Genomic DNA, 16,457 nt, shown 5'->3' with positions numbered 1-16,457 from the left:
AAAAGTGCTGTAAGAATAAATGCTTTAAATCGCTATGGTTATACCAACAGGAAGCAAACAGATGAGCTGGTAGTTTGTCTAAACCCAAGTTGCCTATCAATCTGTGTACTATGTATGAATATGTGCACGTTTGTGATTGTGAATGGGGCTCTAGTGTAAAGCGTTGTCAGTGCTCCATATGACTAGAAATGCCCTTTATAAAATCAGTCCATTTACAATTTCCAGTTCAGCATGAATGTGAATTTATTTAAGGCTTTTTGTTTATCTTGTAGAGAACATTGTAGCTTCTTAGTCACAACCAAAATGTTTCTGAGGTGTTTGTTGCACAAACTTCAACATCTGTTGGAGACTGATGCACAAGCATAAAACAAGTTTTAAACTAATATTATTCTTAATAAAATGACAAATAACTGATAATGGTTGGATATGTATGTATGTATTCTCACTATGAGAAAACGAGTCTAATAGGGGCATGGCAGTATCTCAGAACTAAAGCACACAACCCATGTATGGAGGCTTCAATCTATTATACAGCCATCACAGGTTCGGGTCCCGACTTGTTGCCCTTTGCCACATGTCTTCTGAAAGTGTGTGTCAATTAATTGTCAAATAATGGTCACTGCAGCCAATAAAATCCAAATCCAAAAAGAGAAAAATGTAAAATTAATAGAATTTATATTACTCTGTAAAAGGATCATGAAAGTACTTTCACAAAATCATTCCAAACAAAGTATACAAAGTTTCACATCAATTATGGATCAAAAAGCAGTCGTTGTGCTGATTTGCATTTGTTTATTACATCGATGACTGACACTGTGACCTCAGGTGAATTTAGTAACAAAATAGGCTTCTACTTAGAAGGATCAGAGCGGTCTGTGTTAGTCATCAGGAAAATTCCATATAATCATCACTCACGCAACACGGAGAATGTGGCTTTGTGGAACTCACGTCAGCACCTTTCCTCCTGAACCATTCCAGCCACGTTCTGACATGGAAATAAAATGAGTTTAACCCTGATCTGTTGAAGCTGTTTTAATAAGGTGTTTTGATAAAAATGTTTTGATAGTGCCATTGAAGATCTTAAAAAAATGTGGGTACTTCAAAATGTTTGTTGTATATGTGGCTCTTGATATGTGAATACACAAAAATTTGAATATTAAACAATTTTGTTCGTGCTTTAACAAATTAAATTTATTTAAGCACAAATATTAAGGTATTAAATTAACTATCTTGGCGATTGGATTTTGCCCTCATTAAAGCTATAATTTGTACTGAAATTTTTGTCGTTATGTTATTTATTTGACTAGTTAAGTTGATAGCTACAAACCTTTTTTCTTTTGCACATCGCTTGACATACTTAATATTAGAAAGCGTAAAGATTTACACAGAAACTTTCTGTACTGTGTGCTTAAATTCCAAAGACTTGTTCACCATATTTTGGAAACATCCTACTAAATAAAGTGAGGCACTTACTGAGAATATAAAAAAACTGCTCTTACCCTAAATCAGTTTTCTGACCAAGCTTTGTCTTCATCCCACATAATGTCTATTTCCATACCTGGCTGCTATTGCACATATTCAATTTCTTAATGGTCACAACTGAATATAACCTTCTTTCAGTCCAACTTAATGACACAAACATGTGAATCTCAAATGCATGCTTTTACCAAATCTTTTTCAAGCACAGAACTGCAAACATGCCATCCCGTATAGGATTCCTAGGTTAGCCAGCTGTTGATGGTATTATGGCATGGTAAAGACATTACATGCTGCTGCAGACCAAATTAAATAGCCAAAAAGTTACACAAGGGACCCATTCATCGTTGTCTTTTCCCTGTTTTCTGCATCTAGACCTGAGTCATTCTAAACTCTTTGTGTTCAGCAGATTAAGATGTCTTCTAAATGTGTAGTTGCTGAGTACTGATCTTCTTTTGTGCACCAGTGGTTTTTAGAAAAAATTAGTGAAACCTGTTTCTTTTTCATATCAGCTTGAATCTTTGCACTCAAGTAAATATTTTTAATATATCGACTGTAAAAAGGATAAGTGAAAAATATATTAATCCTCCACATTTTGTGGAATGGGTTTATTGATCAATTAATTATTCAAGCTGTGACTCACTTCACGTTTAGTGTAAACTTTGTATTACTGTGTGTATCTCTACCACAGATGCGTGCGTCGTTATGAGAACCATGTGAATCTCTGCCATGCATGCTCCTCTGCCATCTCACCATGCGGCCGGTTCATTGCCTCTGGCTCTGAGGATAAATGTGTGAGTTATGTTCATGCAACAAACATGTAAATTTGATTTAGTTTGGAGCAAAGGATGAGTATGTAGATAAAAACACCTCACGTACATGGTGGAGGAACCGTAATCCTGGGTGCCTACTTCTCTTTCAAATACCCTGAGAACTTCAAGGTGCTTTTCTCGAATGGGTCATCATTGGGTTAATCAAGAAGTGCTTCCTTATTTTTAGAACAGGGTTCTGCAAAGTATTAACAACCTTTGATCCATATTTGTGCCACCAGAGATACAGTCTGGAAGGAATATTTATGCAATCACTTATTTTCTGTTTCATATTTTTGTTTGTCATTATTTCAAAGAAATCAGGTTTCAATTTAACATTAAATGGGTAACAGTTCTAACACAAAAAATACTTTTTATTGGCACTGTAGATGGAAATAGTTTTCTGAAGAGAGCATTATTAGCTGAAAATAAGACATTTCACACTGTTACCTCAAAAAGCAAGACAATTTTAATTTATATTATACTGAGAAATTCATTGAGCTTTACCACTTATTTTGCTAATACTTAAAATATGCTGCATACAATGTATTTTGCATATTAGCAAAATACACTGTGAAGCACAATGAATTTGTGCGTTAAAATCTAAATAGCCTATTTATATCTGGAATCTTAGATTTGTTTTCTTTTACCAGACTAGAATTATTTTGAGTCCTGAACTCCTTTTTGCTTTAGAATATCAGGATCTTGTCTTGTGCGCTCCAAGAGTTTATCCTTCATACAAATGTTTATGCAGAAGAAAAGAGGGGTTTAGTTTTCCAAAGAATATATCACAGTATTCTAGTGGTGTGAAAGCAATTTGTGGAGCTGTAGTTATAACATCCTTCATAAATTTCTTAGTTTTGTATGATTTTTCAGAGTGGGTGGTTATGCTGCTTTAAGGTGCCATAATACTTGCTTCCCAAACCACCTTTGAGACAGCCAGGATGTCATCTCATGTCTCATCATGATACCTAAATACATTTTAAGCACTCTACTTACTTTAAATTACTGCAGTGAAACTAGTTTAATGAGCAAACCTCTAATGAAACAGCTACATCACTCAACTAAAGCCTCCAGCAAGGGAAATGTTAAATCTTTTAACCACATTATAGCCCTCATTTTTTTCTCCTTATCTCTGCTGTCTGGTTCATTCTGATGTGAAGGTAGACTTTAAAATTTCTGTCCAATTTTGTTCTTTTATACTCCACTACTCTATTTTTCCTATTTCAGACTTTTAAGTTTCCTGCCTGGAGGGCAAAGCTTTTTATTTTCCAGCACCTCAAGTTATTCATATCCAGACTGAATCATTATCATTTTTATGTCCAGTTAGGCTCGGGATCATTTATGCTGGGCATTTTTCATTTCTAGTCAAGATTTGTCCCAAAGAAAATCAAACAGTACACTCAGATATTTGTAGAGCTGATTAATTGCTTTTCCAGACAGTGTCTTATCCTTATTTTCAAGTTTTTTTCAGAAGAGACAGACTCCTCTTTCTTTACCCATCTCTCTTCTGTTATATGTATTTGTGGAAAGCAGTGAAATATTCTATCCATTCTGGTTGATGTTATTAAATATGGGGATTCAGCACAGCATGGACATTTAGAGTATCTGTGTTAAGATGGGACATTTCCAACTTTTCCTGGAAACCGGGAGAGTATTTGTAGTGTGCTGCAGGGTATTTATTTGTGGCTGCCCTGAGACATCTATAAGCCAGGTACATTTATACTTGTCATAATATATCAAAAAGTAATCATGGTCAAAAAGGACAGGAACACTCTTGAAGGACTCACTAGATTGGTTTACACTTCCCAAAACCTTGATTCAAAATCCTCCTGGAGGATAATTAGATTTGTGCAAACTATTAAAATACACAGGTAACGTATCGATTTCCAGATTAAGAACATCACTGATGGGTTATGAGTTCTTCCTAACCATCGTGACCAATAAATATGCCAACAAAAATGATCAAACAGCTGGCCATTATTTTCCAAAACCTTTTTGTTGGCTACTGAACTGTGTGGCACTGTTCAAAACAATTGAATAAATTCAAACTTGATCCCAATTCTTAGTTTTGAATATTTCTGAAGTTGTGTGTTATTATTCAGCATCCTAAAAATGGTTCAGATAAATCATTGAAACCTGAGAAGTCATGATTTTCATTATGGTGTATAATCTTCTGACTGGTACTGTGCCTTTCTTTCCATGTTTCAACATTCTCCTGCATCTGAGATTCAATGAATGGTCATAGCTAATGTTTTGGTTGATGTGTCATTTCAGGCATATGTGTATGATATTCGTGCCAGCACCTATCTCCACAAACTCCAGAGACACTCAGACACAGTACTCAGTGTGGCTTTCAATCCTGCAAAACCAGAGGTATCAGTAAGCTTCTACACATTTTTATCAATTTTCTCATTAAAAAGTCAGATTTCACTATTTTATTTTTATTTTTTGCAATATTGTACCCTTAGCACATATTCCTAATATAAAACATTATGGTGGAGTCATGCTTTTGGCATTCTCTTTTGCTGAGAATCTCCAGCCAGTGTGATTGAGCTTGAGCTATTTTGAAAAAAATAAAAATAAATGATCAAAGTCTCCAGTCTTTTTGGAGGAATCTTACATTTATACGTTTTTACTCTATTTTATTATTTAGTTTAGACAAAAATCTTTTAGAACTTTGACATTGACAACATTAACAATGAGTTTTATTTAAGTTTCCCTTAAATATCTGTTTAAATTTGAATATATAACAGGCGAACTATAGTTGATCATGTAAATCTAACTGGCTCCACACTCGTAGCAAAAAACAACACACAAGCATTTATATAACATGTATATATATTTTTTAATATATGTAATAGTACACCAATTTCTTTATAAGATGATTTCTAGAGTTGTTTGTAATGCCTCAGAGAAAGGAAATTTGCACCTGAACCATTTTTAAATATGCACCAAAATCACAACCCCCACATAACTCCTGAGACTAGTTGACCGCCCATTCGACCCACAGCACATGTTTTAAATCTGCACATCCATCTGTGTAACTCCATTTGGAGAGATCTTTTCATCACAGCAGTGATATTTTCAGATTTTAACGTCTGAAAATGGAAACATTGGCCCAGAGCCATTCATCAGCTACAATGATCTGCACAGTTTAAAGCCACACTTAATGGGTCAAAGCAAACTTGTTCCACCTCAGCTCTTCTGGATGTTCTATTTTATTTGATAGAACGCAAATTAAAAGCAGACATCGTTTTTTTTTTGTTGTTGTTGTTGTTTCTGTGTTTTTGGGTTTTTTTCAGATATTGCCACATTGTTAAACCTTGACTGTTTTTTTTTTTCTTTTTTTTTTTTTCGCAGATGCTTTGTTCTTATACATCCAGAAGAAGGTTGTGATAACAATCAAATACAAATGCAAGTTTGTGCCATTTGGGGAAATATATGTACAATGTCCACCACAATTTATTATTTAAAGTGTGTAAATATTAATGGATTGATACCTTATTTTTCATTGTGTTAGCGTAGAATTACACAAAAATTTCTTTCATTTATTTTTTACTTATTCACACATACTGATTCACCAGCTTGGGTTTATAGACATTTTTTAACACCCTTTACCTCTACTCTTCACCGCTTACTTGTTTTCCATAAGCTTAAACAAAATTACAACATAACTAAGAATACGGACATTCTTTTTATATTCTTCTCCAAACAGTCCCTCTTCTTCTACGCACGTGCATTTTCAGTTCTGCCTGCAGGTTTTCTGTAGAATTTATTTGGAATGAACTAAGGACCTTTTCTTCTGGTTATTTGTATCTGAGTTGATTAGTAGACCGTCCGATATCCAGTGGATTGCCGATTTGAACCCTGCTCCATCCGTCACAGTTGTTGTGTCCTTGGCCAAGACATTTCACCCACCTTGCCTGCTGGTTGCCAAATCCACAAATGGAGATCAAGCACCCTGTTTTCTTTATTCTTTATTTAATGTTGGCAAGGTTTATTTATAGCAGACTCACCTTGTGATGCTGTGATGAATCTTAGTCTCGTCTGATCAGAGTACACAGGGCCAGTTAAGATCAAAGGCATATTTAGCAAATTACATATTGTTACAGTTGGACTAATAAGATGACCTGCAAAAAGATTCGGATACTGGGTTACTAAATTTAAACTGTTGGTTAAAATGTTTCCCCAACCTGTGCTCATCTTGCTGTCTAGCCCCATTTCAGGACCAGCTGTTTTCCATATTTGCTGCTGTGAGAAGCTTTTGCTGTTTGAAGCTTTTGCAGGTAGATAGTAATGAATATTTTTCCAATCATTTTCCACTCATATTTCCAACCTTATTACTTCAAAAACCATCAAAAGAACTCTTCTTATAACTGTGGTCAATAGAAGCATCCTGATTTTCTTATAATTTCATTTTATTTCTATTTCTTTCATAGTGATTCTGCTTTATAACCATAATAGTGTATAGCATCTACAATTAAATATAAAACAGTAGAGGTGTGCCTCCAATCTTGTGCAAAACCTGCACCTAATAAAATAGTTTATTTGTATTAAAATGAAGCTGTTAATCTAAGGAATTATATACAATGAGAGAAAGAGAAAAGAAAAAGATATCAGTATAATCCTAATCAGGCTGATTAGTCACCGTTTTCTGTTCTGAACTTTTGATCATGCCTTTCTTGTCTCCATTACTATGAATCTCAGTGACAGAGAGTTTGCGCAGAGCTTTGTTCACTTACCAAGACAACCAGCTGTATGTGAAAAGTTCACACACGGTGTCATCCAAGCTTAGATGAGCAGAGAGTGAATCATCTGAATGACTTCCATGCTCTAACTACCCCATGTCATTTTGTATCATCTTTGTTCTTTGTAACACTATACAGCATACAGCTGAGGTGCCACCAGGTCTTTTCACTGTATTATTCATTTGTGGCCTTTTAGCATTTCAAAAGGCAAGATGTATTGTTTAGCAGGGATTGACTGAATGATAAAGTCTGATCCAGAGAACAAAGCCTTACAGCAAAACAAGCAAAGTTGGGCTGTAGTGATTGGTTTATTCAATAAAGAGATATAAATATCTCCCATCAGATAACTGTTTGAGGTAACTTTTTTTTGCCACATTTTGTCTTTGGATTATTTAAAGTTTATTCACCGGATCTGGGTTATTCATTGAAAATTAAAGAGATCATCTTATATTTTCTTTCATGTTACATTCTGTGTGATACTGTAGTTATTTATGAAAGAAATGCTTTGCAACTGAACTAATCAACAATGAAAGTGGTCAGTGTTCAGAAATTAGAGTAGTCTGGTTTCAAAGTCGACCCAGGAAAATGTTATACTATTGTCAGCATTAGAATTTAATTCCATCCATTTTCTTCCTCTTTATCCGGGGTCGGATCGCAGAGGTAGCAGCTTCAGAAGTGAGGCCCGGACTTCCCTCTCCCCAGCCACATGTTCTACCCAGGCCAGCCGAGAGACATAGTCTCTCTAGCGTGTCCTGGGTCTTCCCCGGGGCCTCCTCATGGTGGGACGTGCATAGAACACCTCACCAGGGAGGCGTCCAGGAGCCATCCTGACCAGATGCTCGAGCCACCTCAACTGGCTCCTCTCTATATGAAGAAGCAGCAGCTCTACTCTGAGTCTCTCCCGGATGACTGAGCTTCTCACCCTATCTCTAAGGGAGAGCCCAGACAGCCTACGGAGAAAACCCATTTCAGCCGCTTGTATCCTCAATCTTGTTCTTTCGGTCATGACCCAAAGCTCATGACCGTAGATGTGGGTGGGAACGTAGATCGACCGGTAAATCGGGAGCTTCACTTTTTGAGTGACCTCTCCCTTCACCACGATGGACCGGTACAACACCCGCTTGACGTCAGACGCTGCACCAATCCGCCTGTGAATCTCCCGCTCCCTTCTTCCCTCATTCATGAACAAGATCCCGAGATACTTGAACTCCTCCACTTGGGGCAGGACACCCCCCCCCCCCCCCACACCCTACCCTTTTCCTGCTCAAGACCATGGCCTCGGATTTGGAGGCACTGATCCTCATCCTGGCCACTTCACATTCGGCTGCGAACCGCTCCAGCGAGAGCTGCATATCATGGCCTGATGAAGCCAATAGGACCACATCATCCTCAAAAAGCAGAGATGCAATCCTAAGGCCACCAAAACAGATCTCTTCAACACCTCGGCTGTGCCTAGAAATTCTGTCCATGAAAATAATGAACAGAATCGGTGACAAAGGGCAGCCCTGGTGGAGTACAACTCTCACCGGAAACGAGCCTGACTTAATGTCGGCAATGCGGACCAGACTCTGACACCAGTCATACAGGGAGCTGACAGCCCGTATCAAAGGGCCTGGTACCCCATACTCTCGGAGAACCCCACAGGGCTCCCCTGGGGGACACAGTCGAACGCCTTCTCCAAGACCACAAAACACATCTAGACCAGTTGGACGAACTCCCATGTACCCTCCAGGACCCTGCTGAGGGTGTAGAGCTGGTCCAGTGTTCCTTGACCAGGACGAAAACCACACTGCTCTTCTTGTATCCGTGGTTCAACTATCCGACACACCCTCCTCTCCAGGACCCCTGAATAGACCTTGGCAGGGATGCTTAAGAGTGTGATCCCCCTAAAATTGGAGCACACCCTCCGGTCCCCCTTTTTGAACAGGGGGATTAAATTGAATTTGCTTTAAAAATATTTTAAGTATGAAAAGGTCTCCTGCACCAGCACACCATAAACAATTGCAGCACCTTCTGCACTCACTGGCACCTGCAATGTACAAAAAAGTACAGAAACAACATTACCATATTATTTGAATACATTTTTTGAATTGTGAAATATATTGCACAGTAAGAAATACCTGTGCCAAAGTAACTGGCTTCCTTCTGTCAATGTATCATGCAACTCCCCTTTTGCAGTTAGTCTCCTGGTATAGGATTTCACAGTGCTGGAACAGACAGAGTAAGGAATCCTTTTTCATTCCTCTTTGATCAATGTCTCTTAAGTCCAAAAATATATCTATAACATTTTTGCTACATATTGGTTTTATTGTTTTGTTGGTATAGTGAAAGCTTGGCTTTGAGGTTGCCCCTCTACTTTTCCATTTATCAAATCTATCTTCCTTCTCCATTGGGATTGTTATCACAGATTAGTCTTTTACAGTGCTATTAGTGGGTGCTGTGCTACACAACTATAAAAACATGTAGAAGGAAAAATCTGTTCTAATCATATTATCACAGTCGTAAATTTTCAACAAGCTGACACGTTCTCTCAAAGATTCCAATATTTAAGAAAAGTACTCATTGAAAATCTAAACTGCGCTGCATTTTTAAGTGTCATGCTTATTCCTGCTTTGAACTATGGATTTGTGCTCTGTGGTATTGAGCCATCATGGCTGTCAGTAACTTAGATTATGTAACAAGCTGTGTGTCTCCTGCAAGTCCACAATCTGATTTCACTTAGCATTCCTCAAAGGTTTTGAGTTTAACTTTGATCTGTAAAAATACAATAAATCAACAAAAATCGCAAGAATTTTCAGAGACTTATTTTTTCTATTTTTGTGTGAATAAAGCGTTTCCAGATTATTAAAGGGCAAATAGTTTCGAAAAACAATCTATCCTCTGCTTGTGTAAGAGTTGAGTTGACCTACATGAGGACAACTGACGGTGCAAATCAAGTCATTAAACAGAAACCCAACCTATGAGGGCTGCTTTTCTTCGAAGTGCAGTGTTTAAGAAAACTCAATAACTCATTTGAACTGGTGCTCCCTGACCCCACCATGTATTTCTCCAGTAAATCATCTTGCAATAAGTTCTGACGTCTGGCCCTGGGGGCCACCCAAATTCCCGCTTTACGATTTATGTGTCAGGATGCAGACATTTGCTGGGACTAAAAGTCTAATGCTTTTATTTTTTATTTATTTTTTCATTTTTTAATCAAAAACATACCTGTGCTATTTAGTTTTGATCTTCCATGTTGGCACAAGAGAAATTGAAGTTCTTTTTCCATTTCTTTTTAGAGTTGATCTCTGACCCCGTCAAGTTTTAAATAGCTGCTTTTGCAGTGTGGGAGGAAAGATCTAAACTGTTAATTAAGTTCCCTGAGTAAGATGACTAAAAGGCAACTCCTTAAATGCTACATCATTTAACAGATACCCATATACAGACATGATGTTCTTGTGTTTACCTGGAGGAAACATACTCGTCTTTGGCCTTGAAGTACTCTTAGAATCATTTGTGTATTCAAAGTAGATTGAAACCTTCACCCTTGAAAGGCAGATAAACTTCTCTCCATTTTATGATGCTTGAGTCATCCTCAGACCACAGCATGTGTGACTCCTCTTTCCAGCACAGTCATCCGCCTGCTGCTAAAAGATTTCTCTAGCATAAAAGTGCTATAGTGTACATGGAAAACATTGTTGGAGGACAGCTGGGCCAAATGTCTTGTTTTTACCAAGTAGTTTTCTTCTGTTCCTGCTGTTAGATTTCTCTGAAAGATACAAGTTTTACAACCAGCCAGCACCTCCAAAGAAATTGCCGTAAAGGATATTAATACAGTCACTGACAATAAAAGAATCACCAGAGAAACTGTTTATTATTTTGAACGACTTGTAAAGTTATTTTTGTCCTAGAGTGTTATAAAGTTTAACAACTATACCTGATTCAGATGATGTAAAACAGAGTTAAAATTTGCTTTTAGATATTGAAGTAAAATTTTGCCCATTTCCCAACTTCAACTCTCTTTTAACCACTGCAGTCTAAAAATATGGTGACTTGTAGAAGTTTTATTACCCAATGAGTTTAATCAGGGTCAGGGTATGAAACAATATCCAAGTATCTTATAGAACGCTTTATATTTACAAATTTGTGTTGCTCTGTTACAGAAAATCCCAATAAAATACATTCAAATTTGTGATTGTAACATATGAAAAAGTTAGGATGTATGAATATGCTTGCGAGTAACTCTATTGTATTTAAATTACAAGTTTCCTATAGGGAATGCCCACAAACATTACACTAGAATACATTCTGGGATTGTGAGAGTTACGTACCTGTCACCTCTGCCAAATAGCAGTCAATAGGTTGTGGAGAAACATAGTGACAGACAAATAGAAGAAAAGGCAAAAATGGAAAGAAAAGGCGAGGAAGCATGGTTGTATTTATCTTAAGAAAGGTTATGAACCGTTTTTATTTCTCTGAGATTTGGAGCTTGAGCATAACTTGCCCAAAACTAACAGTTACAATGTTCCAGAGAAATGTCATTTTCTCACCATCCAACTGTAGCACCATAATGATGGTTATTTTCACAGCCAGCAAATGTGCTGTAATGCATATGCTGGTAGTAACTTTTAGATAGATTAAAAAATAAGTACTCTTCTGGCTCCTCCATGACTTTGTACTTCAAATGGTTATATAATTTTGTAAATGCTGGGATCTTAAACTCAGCACATATGAAACTTTTTTTTTTCCTAAGGTAAGGCCTGGATCTGACATAGTTCTGCACAATAGTTTCAGCTGGCACATCAACCAACAAACTACTACACTGTGACATCATGTGGCCATCCCTACTGGCATTGATGCTGTCTGGCATTGAAAGTGTTGTGGCAATGCTTCATTACCGCTACTTGGTCTTTTGGCTCACATAAAACTTATGAATAAAGTGCACTTCTCTAGAATCAAAAAGTGATTATCTTTATGTGTGGCTCTTAATTATTGAATAGAGACCAGAGTGGAGATTGATTGTAGCTTACTGTAGCTTCAGTGTTTTATACATCATATACAGTACAGACCAAAAGTTCGGACACACTTTCTAATTGAATTCAATGAAAAGGTGTGTCCAAACTTTTGGTCTGTACCGTATCAGAATTTAGATTACCATTTTTTATGATAAATGAGACATATTGAAAATCAATAATTTCTATGGGAAAGGCATCTTTGGTCCAAAGTACAGTGGAACAAGGAAATCACGGCTGTTAGTAACTCCTTTTATCCGTAGGTTGAAAAGAAGTGTCTTGAATGCCATGCTTGTCAAGAAAGTTAATCCAGAAAGGACATAAATGCTGACACTGATGTCATTCTTTCTGTCTTCCTTTCTGTCACTACTCTAGCTGTTAACAGGAACCTTGGACGGGAAGCTACGACTGTTTCAGTCAAGCACAGGGTCCCATTTGTCCCAGGACACCAGCGCTGCTGTTCTTTGCATCTCTAACGTGACTGCGTAATTACAGCTGGCTGCAGGAAACACCATGCAGCTTTCATTAAAAGAGCTGAAACCCACAGGCAAGGATTTTATAAGAAAGAAAGAATTTAAGTATTTTGTTTCTGTTGCTTTTAGCTAAATGAAGATCAAAAACACGCTAAGCATTACTGCTGATGTATGTTCTTTTTTTGTTGGCTATGAATTTTAAAAATGAGCAACACATTGCAGCTTGTTCATCTTAGCTAATCTCCCAGTGTTTACTTATTTCATTCTGACTGAGAGTCAGCGGAATGTCAGAGTTAACCACATTAATGCTGGAAGTCTGTATTTGACAATAGTAGATAAATTTGCCAAAAGCATTATTATAGATCATTCTAATTTCTTAAGCATTTAGACACTCAAGCATCACAATAACTATTGTTACTTATGTGGAACAGATGTATAGTATCTCAGGCGGTGGCCACTATTTACCAAATCACTATGTCAGAGCCATGACGTCAACTGGGTGCAACCTTTTTGACTGCCAGAAACACATATGCTCCTACTGTTCATACTAACAAAGCAGGCTTCAGTTTTTTAAGCTTCATAGTAAATGTTTTCTCCCAGAACCATGAGTAATGACACAAATATAAATGTTTGCAGGGTAAAGACAAAAGTTGTTTGAGTTCCAATTTATGCAGATGCCTTCACAAAGGACTAATTTTGCATAGCATTATGTTTTAAGTGTAGCTGATTAATGCTATTTATAATAATAAATAACATTAAGACTATAACATCCCTGAATGAACACCTCAATAGTCCATTACAAGCACTCAAGTTGGGTAATAGTTGCCGATCCAACTATATAAGTTGCTCACATTGAGAACACCATAATTTATATAATAAAGTGAGGATAGCAATATTCACAGGAAGCTAATCATTAACCCAAAACAACAATGATTCCCCTGGAGTGAAGCAGTCTGCCAAAGGGAAATTTTATATTTAGAAATATCAACCACAGATTTAAAATATGTTTTATATTGTTTTAATTTCTTTCTTTGAATAAATATTGCTGCAGTAGGTTGCTCGAACTTAAAATTGATTACCGGTAATTAGGGACCTTAATCTAGCAACAGTCAGATTGAATACTGACACAAGTAATCAGAAACAAAAGGAATAGAACAGGTCAAGACTGGTTCTTCCAGCCTAAACTAATAATGGCCATGATATGTAGGCTATTATAAGCATTAGAGATGTTTCTCACTGGGGCCCGACGCTGGAGGTGGAGGCCGAAGTGAGGACGGAAGCCTGAAGGAGCCGAGGAAGGGGCAGAGGTGGGCTTAAGCTCAGGTGATGAGCAGGTGGAGTCATGAATGGAGCACCTTATAAATGGAGGCTTGCTTGGTGATTGGCTATGATGGAGTGTGGTCCAATGCTGATAGGCTGCAGATGAATAGCAGTGATTGGATTATGCAGTTGAGGCTGAAGAGAGTTTTCCAGTTTGAATTTTTGCTTTGGCTTTTTTTCAAATCTAGAGCGACCATGGAGCATTTTGGAAGGGCTGACATGAGGTTAGTGGTTGCCAGTTGGAGCAGAAAATCCCCTAATCTGCAAATAAACACACTCCTCTTTTCTGCTTGGATACAAGAAAAGAAAAATATAAAGATTTTTTTCTGCTGATGTTACTTTATAAATCATATCCCACCGCTTGCTTCTGTTTTCTCCAGAAAACTTCTACTACTGGTAATTTGGAACACTTGATCAAATCCTCAGAGGCTTCTGAGGACTTTACCTATCTGGAAAATATAAAAATTTCCAGCTTCACTCGTCTCCGATCCATTAGGAAAGATATTGTACTTGATGCCGGTGGTGAAGATGGAATGATAAATCCTCTCCTGGGCTACTGATTCATAGGAGTTCTCATTTCTTTCTTGTTCTCTGTCCAGTAGTCTGATTTTGATTTATACTGTCTTTTTGGACTATGTGCTTTAATTGATTCCAAAGCCAGATTGCCATCTGTTTTATTATTTCGATTTCAACTTATATATTAGTAGCAGCCACATTTCTTATCACAAATTCTAGTGTTGGGTCTGTCGAGGATTATGTTTGTCTGTAGTATGCGGGATTTGGTGTCTGGTTTTGTGCTACAGAGACAGATATGTACTGGCAGTGCTGGGTTCATCCTATCATGGTGAGCTTTAGTGTTCCTCCAAGCAGAAAAATAGGAAAACAAAACATAATAAATTGTCTTTTTTGACTAAATATATGACGCAGCATTCTCCTCCCACCTGCATGCTGGAATGTGTTTCAATCGTCTATTAAATGTATTAAACTGCTGCTTTTATAAACTGAGTAAATATTTTAGACAAAGGTTGTACATTGCCATATAAACACATTCCTCCTTTGTGTGAGATCTTTTTTTTTTTTTTTTTTTTTTTTTTTTTGGTATACTCCCTGGGTTGATCTCATCAGAACAGAATGAGGATGTAGCTGAAAATGGCCACACCTATAAACACTCATTTATTCCGATAAAGAGTTTAATTTTTCATAAAATGTTTTCATTCTGATGGTTAGAAGAACTTTGTCTGCACCAGGGCATGCACAAATTTAGGACATCGGGTAGAATTTGACACCACATTCTGTTTGTATCCCAGTGTTAATGCAAATGCTAAAATATCTTACAATGTTGTCTCATTGCCCCTTTAAATTTCAGTTTAAATTCTCTTGAAGCTATACTTTGGGCTTAAATTTGTGAGGAATGAGCTGAATATTACACAAAATGCTACAATGATCTCAAAATTACAGAAGGTAAATTTCTACAACTCCTGAAAAATTTTGATATCCTTTAAAATTTGCCACATTTTGTCATATAAAATACACAAACTTCAAGTTGTAGACAGAATTAAAGCAGGGTTTTGCTGTAAAACAATCTCAGGGCTTTGAAAGTATTCAATAGAAAAAAAAAATCCCACAAAAAACATTTGTGTCTCTCTTGCTAATTTCCCCATATTGGGAGCAGAAACAGCTGGACAGCAGATAGTATTTTGTTTTTTCTGGCTGATTAATCAAAAAAGGGATTTGGGCTTTAAACATTTTACTACATTGTTTCAAAACAATCGAATGGAATAAATTGTACCGTAAAACCAGTCAATGTGTGGTTTATTGAGCAGTTGTTAAGATTTGGATGACTAAGGAAATGATGTAGAAGGCCTGTAACACAAAGCGGCCAAGAGCAGCCAGGGGTTAATGGAGTCAATTCTGGAAGGTCATAGGGGATCCTCATGGACAGACATATGCACCCCATAGAGCAGCCACAAATTAGTTTGCTAGTCAAGCAAAGGAGCATCTGCCTCCAAGGCCCAAGGCAGCAATACTACCCAGCATCACACAAAGGATGTGCCCCGCACCCTCCCAGAGCCCAACACGCTGGGAAGGCACCAGACCACTGGGGCTGCTGTAACTCAGAAGGACAGAGGAGGGCACATTACCACCCCTCAGAGGCAACAAACACCACATGGGGCCTCTGTCCATTAGTCAACAGATTAACCAGTTATCAACCCATCACATGGCTAATACTTATCCTTATTGAGCTGCCCTTGCACAGAGAGAAACTGAGAACTGCCTCAGCCAAGAAAAGATCGTCTTACAGTGATGTAACGGTAAAACAACTCTGATGGCATGCTTCCCCATAGCACAATTAATCTTGTTTGTTCTTTGCATTCACAAAAACTAAGCCAAACATTATATCCAGCTGAGATGTCGTATTGCAAAGCTTAATAGTACTGCCAAGAAAACAGGCTCTCTCCTTCAAAAACTACCACCATGTAAACATCAAAACATGATGGAGACGTTCCGGCATTTGTTTAGAAAATAGACAAAATTCCAAATTATGAATATTTATGTTAGCTGTGCACTCTAAAACATAGTAGGTTAAAAACTGTTAAATTTGGGTTACTTTGTTTGCTTTGTCCTGGTTTAAAAATA

At 37.4% G+C, this 16,457-nt stretch overlaps 1 protein-coding gene across 5 annotated transcripts in view; it reads left to right on the top strand.

Annotated features, from left to right (window-relative positions):
• The window catches only part of wdr27 (WD repeat domain 27), a 32,953-nt gene extending 20,285 nt beyond the window's left edge, over positions 1–12,668 (top strand). For 2 of the 5 annotated variants that reach the window (XM_044136711.1, XM_044136708.1), the window contains 3 exons: positions 2,168–2,270; positions 4,563–4,661; positions 12,403–12,668. In XM_044136711.1, coding sequence (XP_043992646.1) covers positions 2,168–2,270; positions 4,563–4,661; positions 12,403–12,516 — 316 coding nt within the window. In that variant the 3' untranslated portion in view covers positions 12,517–12,668. Of the gene's footprint in view, positions 1–2,167; positions 2,271–4,562; positions 4,662–5,648; positions 5,824–12,402 lie in introns of those variants that run through there. The other 3 variants (XM_044136710.1, XM_044136712.1, XM_044136709.1) reach the window with 3 other exon arrangements.
• The last annotated feature ends 3,789 nt before the right edge of the window (positions 12,669–16,457 follow it).

This window comes from Gambusia affinis, linkage group LG13 (assembly GCF_019740435.1).
Source record: "Gambusia affinis linkage group LG13, SWU_Gaff_1.0, whole genome shotgun sequence".
Classification (NCBI taxonomy): domain Eukaryota; kingdom Metazoa; phylum Chordata; class Actinopteri; order Cyprinodontiformes; family Poeciliidae; genus Gambusia; species Gambusia affinis.
Note: the sequence above shows the minus strand (reverse complement) of the source record. Positions and strands in the feature narration are given on the sequence as shown.